We start from the raw sequence: 15,532 nt of genomic DNA, 5'->3' as shown, positions 1-15,532 counted from the left end.
AAGATAATATTTATCCTTGTGTTGCGCTCGATATGACGAATGACTCGGCCCAGACCCCGGGCAGGCCAAGACAGTGACGCACTACACCTCTTCACCAAGAATGCTGCTGAACATATGCTGCACTGGCAACGACTCCTCCAGTAGGGATCCAGAATGCCCTGTTGTCCTTAGACACAGTTGCCAAAGCAGCATCGGCAGGAAGTATTTACAGGCGGGTTTCAGGATATGAGATGCAATGAGCGGCTTCATCATATGATGAGGGAGGCAGATCTCTTGGCAGTTGTATCAGAACATGTTCAGTTGCACTTCAGTAACAAAATGACCTAATAGAACATCTGCATGGTTGCTCATTCATACCGTCAGAAGTACATCTGTGTAAAAAAATATATTATCATAAGTTTCAATTTAGAGTTGATAAGCATGGAAGTGATACATTATCTGGGCTTCAACAGAGTGACATCTGTGTTGCATTCCTGCTCCAAGAGATTTGTCTCCACTTATAAAGTCCAAAAGAAAGCCAACTTTTCATTTACTGTGGCTTTTAATAGCTATCATGTTACTTACGTTTTTGTACATTTAATCATGTTACAACACACTTCAATCTCCATGACAATAAATACTTTTGCAAAAATATTGCAATATATAAGTCATGCAGTATGTATAATTCAGAGAAAAAAGTGCTTCGAATACATAAATCTGGTCATCACTCACCAGTGGCAGGAAGTTTGACTAATCTGCTGTCTTGTCCTAATCTGAGCTCATTCATAAAATCCTCCAGAAACTCAGTCCTGCATATATATAAAACGGACTATTTATTATCACCACATCATTTAAGTTAATTTGTTTCGTCAATGATTGTCTAATTAGATATTTTAAGCACTGACAACCTATCAGGAAAATCTCCCCACACCCGCCTCTCGCCCAATGACCGCGAGACCGAGATTGGCACTAAGCCCCTCCCTTCCTTGGCGTGGTCACATTGAGCAATGACGTCTTTTCTCCAGCAAGTGGCGCCAAACTCCACACGGACGCTATGCATGCCTTTGGTCGTGATGCATTTAAAGAAGCGCGTAATTTGTCAAGTCAACCTTGGAAGTAACAAATGCATTTCTTGGCCGCTATTATTATTATTATTATTATTATTATTATTATTATTATTATTATTAAACATGTTAAAACAAAACAACACTGCAAAGGGAAAAAGCTTAGAGTGCCAAATTAAAAGCAAAAAGCCATAGCTTAGAACAGAAATTAAGAAAAAATAATAAAAATTGCACATAGCCATGGCAGTTTGAAACACATAAAATAGTATTCTTTGCAAAAAAGAGAGAGAGAGAGAGAGAGAGAGAGAGAGAGAGAGAGAGAGAGAGAGATTGTATGTTTTTGTCCAGTGTGTTATTTCCTACAGTCCTTGAAATGAGCACACATATTTTCACTGGTAGTGGGGGGGAGGGGGGGTATATAATTGGTCTTCTTCCGTGTTTACCTGAAGCTGTAGGGAGTGTCTCTAACGGGAGGCTTTCAATGAACCAAACGAGCTAACAACGAATGTGTGTGTGTGTGTGTGTGTGTGTTTTGTCTTTTTCCGGATAACTTATGAAAAGGAAAGAAAAACAAGAATCGAAAAGTTGTGACGGAGAGACGCAAAGTTTTACTTTTACTGTAACACAATGGGATGTTGCAGTAGCACAGAGGTGAGTTGCAGTTCATGTGCTGGAGGTAATGGCTGACTCTCTTCACAGCACCTTTCGAGTGCACTGTAATGTGACATCTTTTTTCAGCAGCAGCAGCAGCAGCAGCACCAACTGTGGGAACTCTTTGTCTTCAACTCCTCAGTAGTTGGTTGTTTGCCTGCTGAGGGAGCTGCACACAGAGAGGCGCTCACAACAAAAACAGGCTCCAAAAGAATAACCGCTCCTGTCTGTCTCTCATGCCTTGGCAGGGTGATCGGGACTGGAAGCCGACGGAGAACCGCAAATACACGGATATACCATGGCTCATCATATTCTCACTGTTTTGCATTGGCATGGTACGTCTGGATCATGATGATAATTCACAGCTTACCTGTTGCATTACATGTTGTTTTTGAAAGTACCAAATTCTCAAGGCAAGAATTTGGTGCTTTGTCTTGTAGGACCAGTTAATTAACTGTTGCAGGTTAGATCTCATATTCTTGCGCTGTTCCAAAGAAATAACTTTTACAAGTGAACTTAAATGTTGTTAAACTGGTTGTGCTATGAGTGGTAAACCTTCTGTATGACATGTATGGATCACCTTTATCATTTTCCTGGAAAGTGTAGATTCAAAGTTTAGAAAAAATACTTGACTTTACTGACATTGTTCCTTCTTAAATTTTGTAAGTGAAAACGTCTACTAATGCTTAACAACTGCAGTGGTTTTCACAGTGATTTATATTCAATAGATAGATCAGATATTGTATCTGGATTGTATTTGGAATTCTGACTCACAGCAGGACTTAGTTTCAGATTGAATAGCACCAAGATAATGTCTCTGGCAAGCAAGAAAGTGTCAATAAAAATCTTAACAGGCCTAGTGAAAACACATTGTTTTTTACGCTTCGTGGCTGGAAAATCCTAACGGATATTGCGAGAACTGCCCATGCACCAACATTCAGATAAAAACAGGATGTACTCAAGTGAGAACTCTTCATAATTCCATAAAATTCTCAGCATCACTTCCCTTCTGCTTTGCAGCTCAGCGTTGGACCCTAACAAGTGCCTTTATAGTGTCCTGTTAACTGTTCATGTCCTCTTCTGACATCTGTGTCTGCAGGCCTTAATTTGTGGCTTTGCCATCGCCACAGGAGGTGCCTCCCGCCTCGTCTCTGGATATGATAGTTACGGCAACACCTGTGGCCGAAATAACACCAACAAGAAGATTGACGGAGTGCCGCTCAGTGGCGCTGACATGACTGAGAAAAAGTAAATATGTCTGCACTTTAATCATTCGATCTCAGCTATTCTGTGTCTCAATCTAAGTATCGGAGTCTTTTCATGTACTTATTTCAGAACAAGAAATTCTTGATTTGTGTCATATTTTTAATATTTCTTAATTTTCCTTGACTTCCAGAGCTGCACAAGCTGGCAGCTTTTTCTCAGTTCTGAGTTTTTCTTACATGACTGTCTCCACTGTGGGACAATAAAGGAAATTTCTATTCTGTAGAATATTTGGGGCTGGAGGTTACCACCAGCCCACAGTCTGAAGGCCTAGCTTCAGGGAAACAAAGGCCGATGCTTTATTGATGGGCTGATTGCCCATGGAGCCTTTGGAGGGAAAAAACAAAAAACAAAACGGGCATTTCAGCAACAAAGCAGAGTCTGTCTGATGGGGTAGCAAATGTCAACATCTTTTAAGTTTCTGCCCTCGTTAACATGGCAACCACAAAATGAATTTTCATCAGAGGAATTTGTCTTTTTTGTTTCACATTCTCAGATGTTGCAATTGTGAGCAGTTTTAAAATTAAAATAAATTTTGTTTCTTTTTTTGTGGTCTTTTTTAGGTACGTTTTCTTTCTAGAGCCTTGCAAATTTGACATAATCAGCAGAAAATTCAAGTCCATCGCCTTGTGCGTCTCCCAATGTCCAGCCACAGAACTGAAGACCTACAGAGAGTTGAAAGATTTTGCGCTCAGTAATGGTGAGTAAATTATCAGAAGTGGAAATGGCTCAAGTTAAATATCTAATGTTGAATGTCTAAGGTCTGGTGTTGTATTTGTTGTTGTATTCATCAACAACATTGCTACTAAGGACAGGTCATTTTTTTCCTCTTCTGTTTTGGGAACATTGGTTACTGAGTAGAGCTGGGCAACATAGTTGAAAAACGTATCGTGAAGAGTGTATCAATTGTTGATTTATTTTTTTGTCCTAAATATCTAAAATACTTTTGATGTTAGCTTTCCTCTACCATCCATAGTTTCTTCGTGAGCTGTTGCACTCGTATTCTTCTTTCACTCCACACTTTGGTTTATTTTGAAGCATTTATGAGGCAGGTAGCAAAACCTGAGCATGCAACTGTGCAAGTTAATCAACAGGTTGTTGCTAGGTAACCAGTGAGTGAGTGAGTTAGCTGATGCCATTCACCTTGCTTAGCTGGCCATGAAAGGTTGAGCGATTAGGTGTTTCCTCTGCTTACATCCTCCAGAATCAAACGCTCATTTCATTGAGCGTTCAATGAAATGATTGAATATACTATTTGATGTATTTTCTATTGATATTGATTATATGTCTATCATTACTGATTTAATAATGCCCAGCCCTACAGCTGATTGTTTAGGTCATGTAGACTTTTTAATGATGTTTCTGGACATCTCTGGAAATGTCCACATCACGGAGGTCTAAATAATCTGAAGACACTTTTTCTTATCATAACTGTGTTTCTTTTGAATCATTTACTTGTTTTTTTCTGTTGTTAGGGTCTTATCTCTGCTCCTATGAGCTTACTCCAAGAAAATATGAGAACAGCAATGACAGATTCTCAAAATGTCCAAAACTTCCCGTTCCACAAAGGTGAGTCATTTCTATGCTTTGGGTTTTTAAAAAAATAATTTTTTCCTTTTTAAACCAAAATCAACAACCTAAAAAAAGCGTTCATACCCATTGAACTCTACGTTTATGTTGCGTTACATTGACAAACTTGAGTATTGACATCATAGTCATAGAACATCACAAACTAGTGTTGGGTGGTTTGCTATGACGTGTCCCTTTTTAACATTTCTTCAAAATTTACAATCCCTGTCTGTGTTCCTTAGATATTTAAGATGCTGTTTGTTTACTAATGTTCTATGGCATAGGGGTTTCCAACCCAGGTTCTCAGGGCCCACTGCCGGGTTTTAGATGTGACCCTGCTCTAGCGCAACTGATTCAGTTGCGTCAGTGGGTTGATCTGCCGCATAAAATCCAAATAAATGCTGTGAAGTTTGAGGTTGAAACATGATGAAACGGGGAAATGTTTAAGAGGTATGAATACTATTGCAGGGTAATTTAGACACCAATATGGAGTTGATATGTTACAAAAACAATGGAACGGTTCAATGTGAATTCTTTTGATATTAATATTGGACTTTCAAGATGGAAATTGGGATTCAAGTCAATTTTAATAATAAATTTCCTCTCACTGGATCAATCTGGCTGTCCAGTTAGGGACTTTAACTGGACATAATAAAATGATTGCTTGATGGAGAAAAAATAACAAATAAAATTATTTTCTCCATTACTTTTGTTTTCAAATAATGTTTTTCTCCTCCTTGTTCTCAGTAATGCTGTCCCCGTCTTCCACCGCTGCATCCCTGTGGACATCAGCTGCTATGCTGAGTTCGCCCACGCTTTCATCACATTTGTTGGTGACAACACTGTGCTGCGGCGTGTCATTGCAGGAGTGATCACCAGCAAAGAAATCATCATGGGTCTTTGTGTTCTGGCTTTTGGTATAAAACTATTTTATTTATCTGTAACACGCATTATATACAGCGGAACGTTTAATCGGTTATGGAAGTATGAAAGAAAACATACTCTTGAGGTTTGGTCTGCTGCTGTCCCACTGCTCGGCTCTAGCTGCTTATTGGGATTTTAGCAGGAAGGAAATAGTTGGCAGGGAAACAATTTTTGGTGCGTAAAGGGAAAAACAGGAAGTGTCTGAGTGGTTACATACGTTGGATACTCCACAGTTAATCCTCTAGGCAATAATTTAATTTCTGCTTTGAGTTCTTCTGCTGGTACAGCAGGGATAATGGGTCAAATCTTTGTCCGTTTTTATCTTTTTATTTGATTCGTCTGGTTTGTTTCTCAAGAGAGAAATTATCGCAAGACGACATTTTGTTTCTTGGTTTAGAGGGACGTTTGTCATTGACTCTAATATGTCAAACTCAAGGTCTGGGGGCCAAATTCGACCCCCCCATAACTTTTCATGTGGCCCTCTAGGCTCTACAGGGACACAACTGGCCCTTTGGGGACATTTGTTATCTTGATGTGGCACATAACGAAAATGAGTTTGAGCTGTGCTTTCAAGGTAATTCAGGTTATTTGCCCAACAGTAGACACATTCATCATGGGCTTGTAACAAAGTATTTTAACTTTGGTTTTTGAAAGGTATACACAACAGACAGATTTTTTTAAGTTTATTTTGGGTGAACAAACTTGCATTTATTGCAGAACAGATTGGAAGAGCCTGAATTTGTTGATTTTAGTCAGACTCCAGAAATCGTCGACGTTGTTAATGTCGGGCCCATCCCACACATTTAAGCTTTTCTCCAAAGGACATTGGGGTTTCCCATGTAGGTAGCAGCAATTTGTATTTTTCTTAGTCTTGTGGTTCCACACTTAAAAGATGGCTTAAAAGCACAAAACTAAAATATTCGTGCAAATGATCAACCTATTTAAACATCTGACTTGAACTGTACAATTGCAGCCATGTTTTATCTACCACAAAGAAAATAGTCTTTCTACGAGTTCATGGTGTGTTCTACGTTTTCTCTCCTTTATCCAGTCTTGTCCCTGATCATGACGGTTGTTATTCGTTACATCTCTAAAGTGCTGGTTATAATTCTCACCGTTCTGGTAATCATCGGCTCAGTAGGTAATTTGTTTTATTCTGTTACTCAATTAAAATGACTCACAAAATGTTGCAGTTTCACCTTTATTTTCCAACTCAAACTTTGCATGTATTTGATCTTTTTCAGGTGGGACGTGTATCCTCTGGTGGTTGTACGCGGACCAAAAACATGGCCTCAGCAAAAACAGCACAAGTGTATTATGGAAAGAAGTGGCCGGAGACAACGACAAAGCTTTGCTTGTTTATTCTATTGGTGCTACTATTTTCACAGTATGTATTTCCACTATTGGTAGACTTTTTTTTGTGTGGAAAAATTACATAATTATAATCGGGGTCACTCTAAATACTAAAATGCAGTGACTTTTGTAATAATATTGTGAAAACCTTCGTGTTATGCATACTGTTAGCCACCTGATCCATTCTAGAAAAGTGTAAGGAAAACCCTGTGTTTAATCTTGCAGGTAGTGCTGCTGCTGCTGATGTTTTTCTTGAGGAAGCATGTGTCTCTCACCATCAGCCTGTTCCATGTGACAGGTAAAGTGTTCACCAGCCTCCCCCTGTTGTTCCTGCATCCCTTCTGGACCTTCCTCGGCCTCATGATGTTCTGGGTCTACTGGGTGGCCGTGCTTCTCTTCCTCGGGACGTCAGGTCAGCCACAACACACATGATTTCCACTTAACTTATTTACATTTTATGAATGTTCCTCAGTAAGTCATTTCTTCAAAATTCTCATGGTCTTTGATACCATTCCCAAACAAACAGAATATTAAGTGTGCGGCATTTAGATGGGCTTTTGTGTCATGACTGAACTCCCACATCTGGAATCCTGTGGCAGTCTCATGATGTGGAGAACAAGGTCAATGGGCTTTCTCAATTCATCTCCCACTTCTCCTTTCTGCTGGGAAATAGTCAGAATGAAAACAAAAGACAAATGCAGAAAAGCTGATGAATCAAATGTATGCCTTATTTGTGTTTTGGGGCATTTTTTTGTTTTATGGAAGAGGTATTTCATTCCTTATTGACCTCCATTTGTGTTCTATTAAAACCTCGAAGTATGAATTTTAGTTACAGTAAATGTAGATTTACTTTATCAAGTGGAGAAAAGTTTGTTTAGCGTTGCTGGGGGAAAAAAGAAACAAAATCACTGCAGAGATGAGAATTTGTAGGGCATAGTTTTCTTTGTGTTCATAATTGCATATATGTACAAGAGTGTTTTTACTCTGGCAGACACTCCCAGTTAAGATGTGCAAAAAAAAAATAATAATAATGCGTTCACCTTTTATTGGAGCAGCAAAATCTCGCACTTTTAGAAAGTAGCCTGTAGGATTTAGATGTTGGGACCGAGAGAAGCATAAAAGGTTGGTTTTGTGTTTATGGAAGCATTCTTCACATGGATTATTATCCAACTGAAACACCAGATGAGCCATTTTTAGTTTTCTTGCCGAGTCTGTCCAATTTTTTCTATTTAAGTTCTCAAGCTTTCATGATACCATGCAGTCTAACAAGAACCTGTGGAACAGAAACGGGCCCAAAGCATTTCAGATCCCCCTTCGGACCAAAGCAAACAACACTAAAGGTGTAAAAATAATTAAGACCTTACACCTAAAGCAAACTGTTTCTATTCTGATCATTGTCGCACTTTGCAAACTCCACTTGTTATCGTTTGGGCAGGAAGAACAAAAAAGGTTTTTCATCATCAATTTCAGTAGCATGGACAAAAAAAAACCATCTTATCTGTATTGAACTATTTAGGTATTTGTAACAAGGATAAACTGATATAACAAATTAAATGCAGTGTTATTGGTAAAAGAGATTTCTTTTCAAAAAATAGTCATATAAAAACAACCTTAACCGTTGAGGGACATTATGAATTACAATTTTAAAAATTACATTGTTTTAAGTAGCAACATATTGAAATGCAAAACCAGTTTTCAGTACTGTTTAAGAGTGTAAATATGTTTGAGCACAAGCATAAAAATCATTAATCAGTTTCACACAACCAACTGGAATGTCTTCATTTTGTTAAAATGCTTTAATATGTATTATCTGTCCTATTGAATTTTAAAGCCTAACTTTATCTTAATTTTTGTCAGTTTCTGTCCCTTAATCAAATGTTCTAATCGTTTAAATGCCCAGTGTCACTTCATATGACGTTTATAACAACTATTAGTTATGGAATGTCGATTCCCCTGAGAGGTCACTTATGGCTTCAGTAAACTTTCCAGGTTCTTCTCCATGTTTGTCATTGTTCCAATTGGTTTAAAGAGGAAAAGAGCAGCTAGTGTCTCTGCAGACCCCACACATCCTGGACACAAATTGTTGAAACTTTTACCTTCAGGCTGGTGCTACAGAGCGCAAAAACCAGCTCCCGCAGAGACAGTTTCTTCCCCCAGGCTGACTCTTTGAACACAGTGTTCACTTTGCAGCCAGAATACTATACAAAGTACCTTCAATGCTCAACTAGGAAGCAAAATATGCATTTTGCCTCTTCTTTAGAGTTTTGAATATGCGGTATGCTGCATTCTGTTTATTACTCAGGGAAGCAGAAAGTTTCCAGCTGCTAATCTAAAATTCATATGTACTCTAAAGTAAAATTTAAAAAAAAGAAAGAAAACATGTCCTGCAGTTTCAAGTGACTGACAAAGATAAGAGAACAATTAAAAATGCATGATAGGAAACGAATGTTAGATAGGAAAACTTTCCAGGAGTTTTGAGGGGAAAGAAAATCCACCAATAGGCAAACTGCTCGGTTCTTGTCAACTGTAAAGCTTGTTTTGTCCTTCAGGATCTCCTGTAAAGAACAACTCCACAGGTGTGGTTGAGTATCAGATGCAGGGGCCTCTTCAGTACATGGTGTGGTATCACCTCGTTGGTCTCATCTGGATCAGTGAGTTCATCCTCGCTTTCCAGCAGATGACCATCGCTGGAGCTGTCAGCACTTATTTTTTCACAAGGTAGGAAAAGACCCATGTTTCCAATTTATTTTAACTGTACCTAAAAAGTATTCAACCAGTCAGTGTAAAGTAGCTTCATTGGCAAAACATACAAACTAGAGGGTGGTTGCAATAAACGCATCCAAAAAGAATTACTTTAAATGGCTAAACTGCAGGTCTCTGCTAGTAGGGGAAGGAAAGTCAAAGCCCCAGAGGATCACGCAGTCACCACCTTGCTTTACTGAAGACATGATGTTCTTTTCAGCAGATGCTTCATTCCTTCTCCTCCAGACATACTGCGGCTGCTATGAACTAAACACCAAAATAACTTCAGATTTTGCCCATGAACCTACTCTGGAATGATTTTTGGAACAACTGTATGCTACATGATTTCAATTAACATTGTCTTTTTATGTGTGACTGAATTTAGGGACAAGGATAACTTGCCACAATTTACGGTAGTTTCCTCTTCAATTAACACCTTGCGCTACCACATGGGCACTGTGGCAAAGGGATCCTTCATCATCACACTGGTTAAGATTCCTCGTATCATACTCACGTACATCCACACCCAGCTCAAAGGAAAAGTGAGCCATAAACCTTTATAACCAGATTGTGCAAGTTGACATTACATGCATTTTTATGCAACATCTGCAAGCTAGAATTTACATACATATAATTTATTTTTTTCTTCCAGGAAAATGCTTGCGCTCGTTGCATGTTGAAAGCCTGCGTCTGCTGTCTGTATTGTCTTGAAAAGTGTCTGGTATTCCTAAACCAAGTAAGTAGCAACGGGGACATGAGGACAGAATATACAAGATTTCACTAAAGCCATTTTGTTTTTTGTACAATGTAACAAAGCAAATGTTGACTTGTTTCAGAATGCCTATACTGCAACGGCCATAAACGGCACCAACTTCTGCTCTTCAGTTTGTGATGCTTTTAAGCTCTTGCTTGAGAACGCGGCCCAAGTGGCAGTCATTAACACAGTAGGGGACTTTGTCCTCTTTATGGGAAAGGTAAGATGCATCACACATTTGTTTTTTTATCTTTTCTCTTTTTGTGGCTAATTTTGTTAATCGCACATTTTGGATGCAGTTTGACAATATCACATGGTCAGTTTCAGTTCTTTTCTCCCTAAACTTTATTTAACCAAGGTAAAACCTAAATTCTCCTAAAACAAGCTTCCACACTCGCATGACTCTTGTGACATAACAAAACGGCAATTTATCAGATTTCTTTTTAATAAATTATATTATGGTTATTTTCTTGATGTTTTTCTTCAGTGAGCTTATTCTTCGGTGGGAAAACACTCTCCCTTACCCAGCTGGGTTTAGTGCACATTTGTTAATGCAAAAAATTTAACACTACGTTGTCCTCTTAAATAGTTTGCGATTCTAAACATAAATTTAAAATGCATTTTGAAATGAAAAGGGGGCAGGGTTGACTTTAAGAAAATCAGCATCATCGTTCAACTTCTCCATCTGTTTGGCCCGGTACAAACTCTACCAGAGAAATCCAAGTCAATGGGAGAAATCTTGGATTTTAGCCAACAGAATTGCGTAGGAACATGACAGCCAGGTTAACTTGACACTATTGTGATGTTTAACTTTGTATTCAAACATGATGTGAACTGACAGCTTGCGCTTCCATCTAGTGGGCAAAATGTATATCTGTTCTGTCCCTGTTGAGAAACCTCTAATCAAGCACTTGTCTGTCAGGTTCTAATAGTCTCCTGTACAGCTTTTGCGGGCGTCCTGGCTCTGAATTACCAACAGGACTACACCGTCTGGGTGCTACCTCTCCTCATCTCCTGTCTGTTTGCCTACCTCGTGGCCAACTGCTTCCTCTCTCTGTTTGAGAACGTGGTCGACGTCCTCTTTCTCTGCTACGCTGTGGACAAAAAGCTCAATGACGGCAGCTCTGGGCGACCGTACTACATGGACAAGGAATTGATGGTGAGGCGACTCATTGAGTGCCTGCGAGTTATTGTCATTATCATTCCATGGTTCAGTGGCTAAACATGTTTTAGCTTTAGCTCCCAATGACTCATGATAGCCCAAGGGGGAAATCTTATGAAAATTCACTGATAAATTTTAAACTCTAGAGAAAATTGTATTTCACCATTGAAGGTCTGATATTCAATGGTGAATTTTCATAAAATTTCATATCTCATTGGGAGCTGAAGCTAAATCATATCCATCTATCGCTGTGATAGGTACAAGTGAAATAGCAATTTACCTTACAGATGAATTAGAGCTTAGCTTCAGCACTTTATTGTTGTTGCTTCATGATTTCCTAAAATAACAGTATAATAAAAACTTAAACATTCAGTCTGGATATGTGTGAAATTTTGAATTGGAAAACTGGTGTTGACCCTGGTCTTGATTCTCATAAATGGAGTTCAATGTAATTTCCTTTTTTGTTAAAATTCCAGGAGCATATTGAGAAGAGCGGTAAAATGGGTAAATACAAGTCGCCAGAGGGAGCGGGACAGGAAATGAAGCCCATGGTGAGTAGAAAAATCTTCATGTGATGTGGTGATTGTTGTATTTCTAAGTAAATAAGTACTAAATGTGTTGTTTCTTTCCCCCATCTTGCAGAGAGGTGGCGGGACTTCAGCTTGACCAATTATCTAACCACCATGTCATAAAAGCTGCTTAAAAAAGCTCTTGAAATGCACACAGTATGACAAGAATGAAGCCTGGCTTACCAGTAACCAACGTCAAATTCAGAGGCTTCAGCAGAATTTACGATGCATTTTGGACAGAAGCTCTGAACACTTACAGCTTTTATAGATTTTACCGTGTTTTACAGTTGTAAAGAGAGGGACTTTCATAAAAACTGAAAACTAATAGTGGGGAAAAGAGATGTTTTTTAGTTTTGTTTTAGTCATTTGATGAGTTTTGGTTTGTTTACCCTTTGCTGCCATTCATTACTATTAACTCATTTGTATGTTCTTGTTTTATATGTTGAGGTCAACAGATGTATTAACACTGGTGTCCAATAATGCATTGATTTTGTTTTGTTTTTAAATGGGTTGCCTAAATAAATCTTTTTAATATAAAAACAGTTTTGTTATTCTGCTTCGCTGCCCTCAGTCTTCTTTGTGACGATTACAATTATTACTTAAAAAGTAAATTATTTTGTGAGGGTGGATTCTGACTTGGTGGTATCACCATAGGGACAACCTATTAATGACTTCATGAATAAATTTGAGGCTTTTTGAATTGCATTTATAAAAACAAAAAAATCAACATTTCATTGAAACCACTGGAGGGCAGCAAATCCATATATAAGTTATTATTTTACCAACAATTATGAGCTGAAAATCTTAAAATAAGGGATTTTTTAAAATTATTATTTCAAATACTTTTGTATATGTTTAAACACATGACCTACTTCATTTTTCTGTATAGATTAGAAAAGTTAGTGGAAGCAGAAGGCCAACTCGGGCTGATCTACGTCCGTTTCTCCTAACTGTATTGATCTATAGGCTCATCCTTTTCAGTTTGTTGAACAGCCACGGACCAAACCCACTGAGCAGTTAGTGGTTATTAATGGGACAGCTGTCTCTGCACACTTCTGTCCTCCTCCATAAAATACAGGAATCGAGAGGAAAACCTCTCGATGCCCAACTCGTGACTCAGCCTGGGCTGATTTCTATATAACGGCACAATGACCATTCGCACGACTTCCTTCTCTTATGGATGAAAAGGAAGTGAAACTCACATGGCCAAAACTTGAAAATTAAATAATTCATAATTTCCAGAAAATCATAAATATTATGTTTAGTTTGCAGAAGAAGAATTGGTATTGTGCCCTTGTTTCTCTCCTAATCATCATGTTATGTTTTCATCCTTTCACCTGAGTTTGTACTGTATAAAAGGACATTCCTTCACAGAAAATTTAAATTAATTGTAAATGGTAAGTTGCCTGGTCAGCTTTACAGAGCTTCTGTTTGTTCTGACCCAAGAAACGCAACATATACAGTATCTTACAACAGTTTTGTCAAAGTTTGACATGGCCTGCATTTGTATAGTGCTTTACCAAGTCAGAGGACTCCAAAGCACATTATGCTAAATTTAGTAATTCACTCATTCATGCACAAAGCGGTGATGGTAAGCTACAATGAAGACACATTTCCGCCGGGACAGACTGATAGAGGCCAGGTTGTCATACAGTTGCTTTCACCAGATCCTTTGATCATTCATCAATGGACAGGGGAAGTGAAGTGACTTCACCATTGAACTGAGTCTTTCTGCCTCTGTATCATCAAAAGTTAATTTATTTCAGCAATTTAATTGCCAATATTGTGACTGTATACTTTTAAAAAAAAAAAAATCTTGTATACTTTTTTTCCTCCACATTGTTTCTTTCCTGTCAATTCTCCATCAATATGTTTTGATCCAGCGGTCAGTTAACAGCCAGCTTCTTTAGAAGACAGACTCTTATTATGAGTCTGTCATTAACTGGGCAAGCAAAGGAGTTTTGAGTAAGAGTTTTTGCCATAGTTTTTTCTTTACATGCATTACGGCATGTGCAGATAACATTATAAATAAATTAATAACTTCTTTCTCCAAACTTTCACCTGCGTATCATAATTAGTTTCAGATGTGAGCCTATTTTCTGCCTGAGCGCTTGAGTGTTTCACTCTTGCTGGAGTTTGTCTGTCAGCATTTTAAACACGAACCGCATCAGCTTGGAGTGACTTTTTCAATTTTCCTTTGAATAAAATTTTGACAAGTACATTTTATATTTATGAAAGTGTGACTTTTAGCTGCATCCCTTCACCGAAGCTATTTACTGTGTTCCATTACACTAGGGATTTCAAGCTCATTTTCATTTTGGGCCAAATCAAGGTCATGAATGTCATGATGTTTGTGAGGCAAAATCTAAAAAAATAAAAAAATTAAAAAAATGCAAAGGAAATGGGGAACATAGTCCAGATTTCCTGATCTAAAATACCTCTTCACAGGTGGCAGAAATACGTTGAGTCTATGCAACACAGATGTTGGGCAGTTTTTAAGAATATTAGTTCTGTTATTCCAGGAAAGGCTAAATCTTCAATCCCTTTTAATTTTACATAGCAATGCAATTTTTTACATTTTTTTTTTGGTAAAACTTCCAACATTAATTTACAACATTTTTGTCAACATGCAGCTGTTAAAAGAATTAAATGAGTAAATTACAATTTTATAGAAACATCAGTCGCTATAAATTGATTAAAAATTATTGTGGGAAACCACAGAAAGCACAATAGTCAATGTCAAGACTAAACATAATATTAATCTGAGCTTGTTTTACTCTGTTATTTACTAATTAGACAAAAGGTTCAGGCAATTTAAGTAAATATTTAAGTTGGCTTAATCTCTTTGTTACAGCTAGACGTTGTCATTTATCAGCGTAAAAGTGATAAAAGAGCCCGTGCCATGAAGTTGCTTATCCAAAAAAACCTGATTTCCGAACACGAAAAGTGCTTCCTGCAATTTGAGGCATTTCCCATCAGTCAGCCCGACTCCCCATCTGCAGGCAGATCACATTTTATTGTTGTTGAACAGTCTCCAGCAGCAGGCTCTCCAGTGTTTGGAAATGAGCCGCAGAGATGGTATCTCCCTTCATTTCTATGGTCAGCACAAAAAAAAATAAAAAAGGCCAGGGAAAAGGTGTGTGAAAATGAATGTTTTATATTTACTCAGTAAGTTCCTTATCTGCAGCTCAAACTGACAGCTTCTGCTGCCAACACCTTCTCACATGTGTTGGTCTATTGTGTGAGTTCCAGCACCTCACTTACAGTTAAGTAAAGCTCATATGGACGTTTCTTACGTTTAGAGACAGGAAATACATGTATTTTCTCTCCATTTTGTTTATATAGCTATTTTGATCTACATCTGTTAGTGTACACCTGAATGGGCTCAGTGAATGCATGCCTGGATAATGTGGGCATCATAAAAAATTCACCTTGTTTTTCTCATACATAATGCATTAATGTCCGGGCATGCAAAGATGCAGAGTTTGTCACACATGCCTAC

The 15,532-nt window shown here is 38.1% G+C and overlaps 1 protein-coding gene and 1 long non-coding RNA gene across 2 annotated transcripts; one reads left to right on the top strand and one right to left on the bottom strand.

Annotated features, from left to right (window-relative positions):
• Positions 1-1,453: 1,453 nt before the first annotated feature.
• On the top strand, positions 1,454-12,570 carry slc44a1a (solute carrier family 44 member 1a). The gene is made up of 16 exons (XM_007551858.2): positions 1,454-1,694; positions 1,943-2,029; positions 2,794-2,942; positions 3,521-3,657; positions 4,433-4,526; positions 5,274-5,443; positions 6,502-6,591; positions 6,695-6,837; positions 7,029-7,215; positions 9,353-9,521; positions 9,931-10,087; positions 10,198-10,281; positions 10,382-10,519; positions 11,222-11,458; positions 11,938-12,012; positions 12,104-12,570. Exons 1-16 carry the CDS (start codon positions 1,671-1,673, stop codon positions 12,125-12,127), a joined length of 1,965 nt encoding a protein of 654 aa, XP_007551920.1. The 5' UTR covers positions 1,454-1,670; the 3' UTR covers positions 12,128-12,570.
• Positions 6,130-6,495, bottom strand: LOC107836201 (uncharacterized). The gene is made up of 2 exons (XR_001662067.1): positions 6,250-6,495; positions 6,130-6,207 (listed from the first exon to the last, which is right to left on the bottom strand). It is a non-coding gene; the product is annotated as an uncharacterized LOC107836201 (long non-coding RNA).
• Positions 12,571-15,532: the final 2,962 nt, after the last annotated feature.

The sequence above is a fragment of the Poecilia formosa genome, unplaced genomic scaffold, assembly GCF_000485575.1.
Source record: "Poecilia formosa unplaced genomic scaffold, Poecilia_formosa-5.1.2 Scaffold44, whole genome shotgun sequence".
Classification (NCBI taxonomy): Eukaryota; Metazoa; Chordata; class Actinopteri; order Cyprinodontiformes; family Poeciliidae; genus Poecilia; species Poecilia formosa.
Note: the sequence above shows the minus strand (reverse complement) of the source record. Positions and strands in the feature narration are given on the sequence as shown.

Bases quoted from the DNA above. Each gene is read 5' to 3' on its own strand.
- slc44a1a (XM_007551858.2), top strand. From the start codon at position 1,671: ATGGGATGTTGCAGTAGCACAGAG. The intron at 6,592-6,694 runs GTAATTTGTTTT...GATCTTTTTCAG, and splicing joins GGTAATCATCGGCTCAGTAG to GTGGGACGTGTATCCTCTGG. The intron at 6,838-7,028 runs GTATGTATTTCC...TTAATCTTGCAG, and splicing joins TTGGTGCTACTATTTTCACA to GTAGTGCTGCTGCTGCTGAT.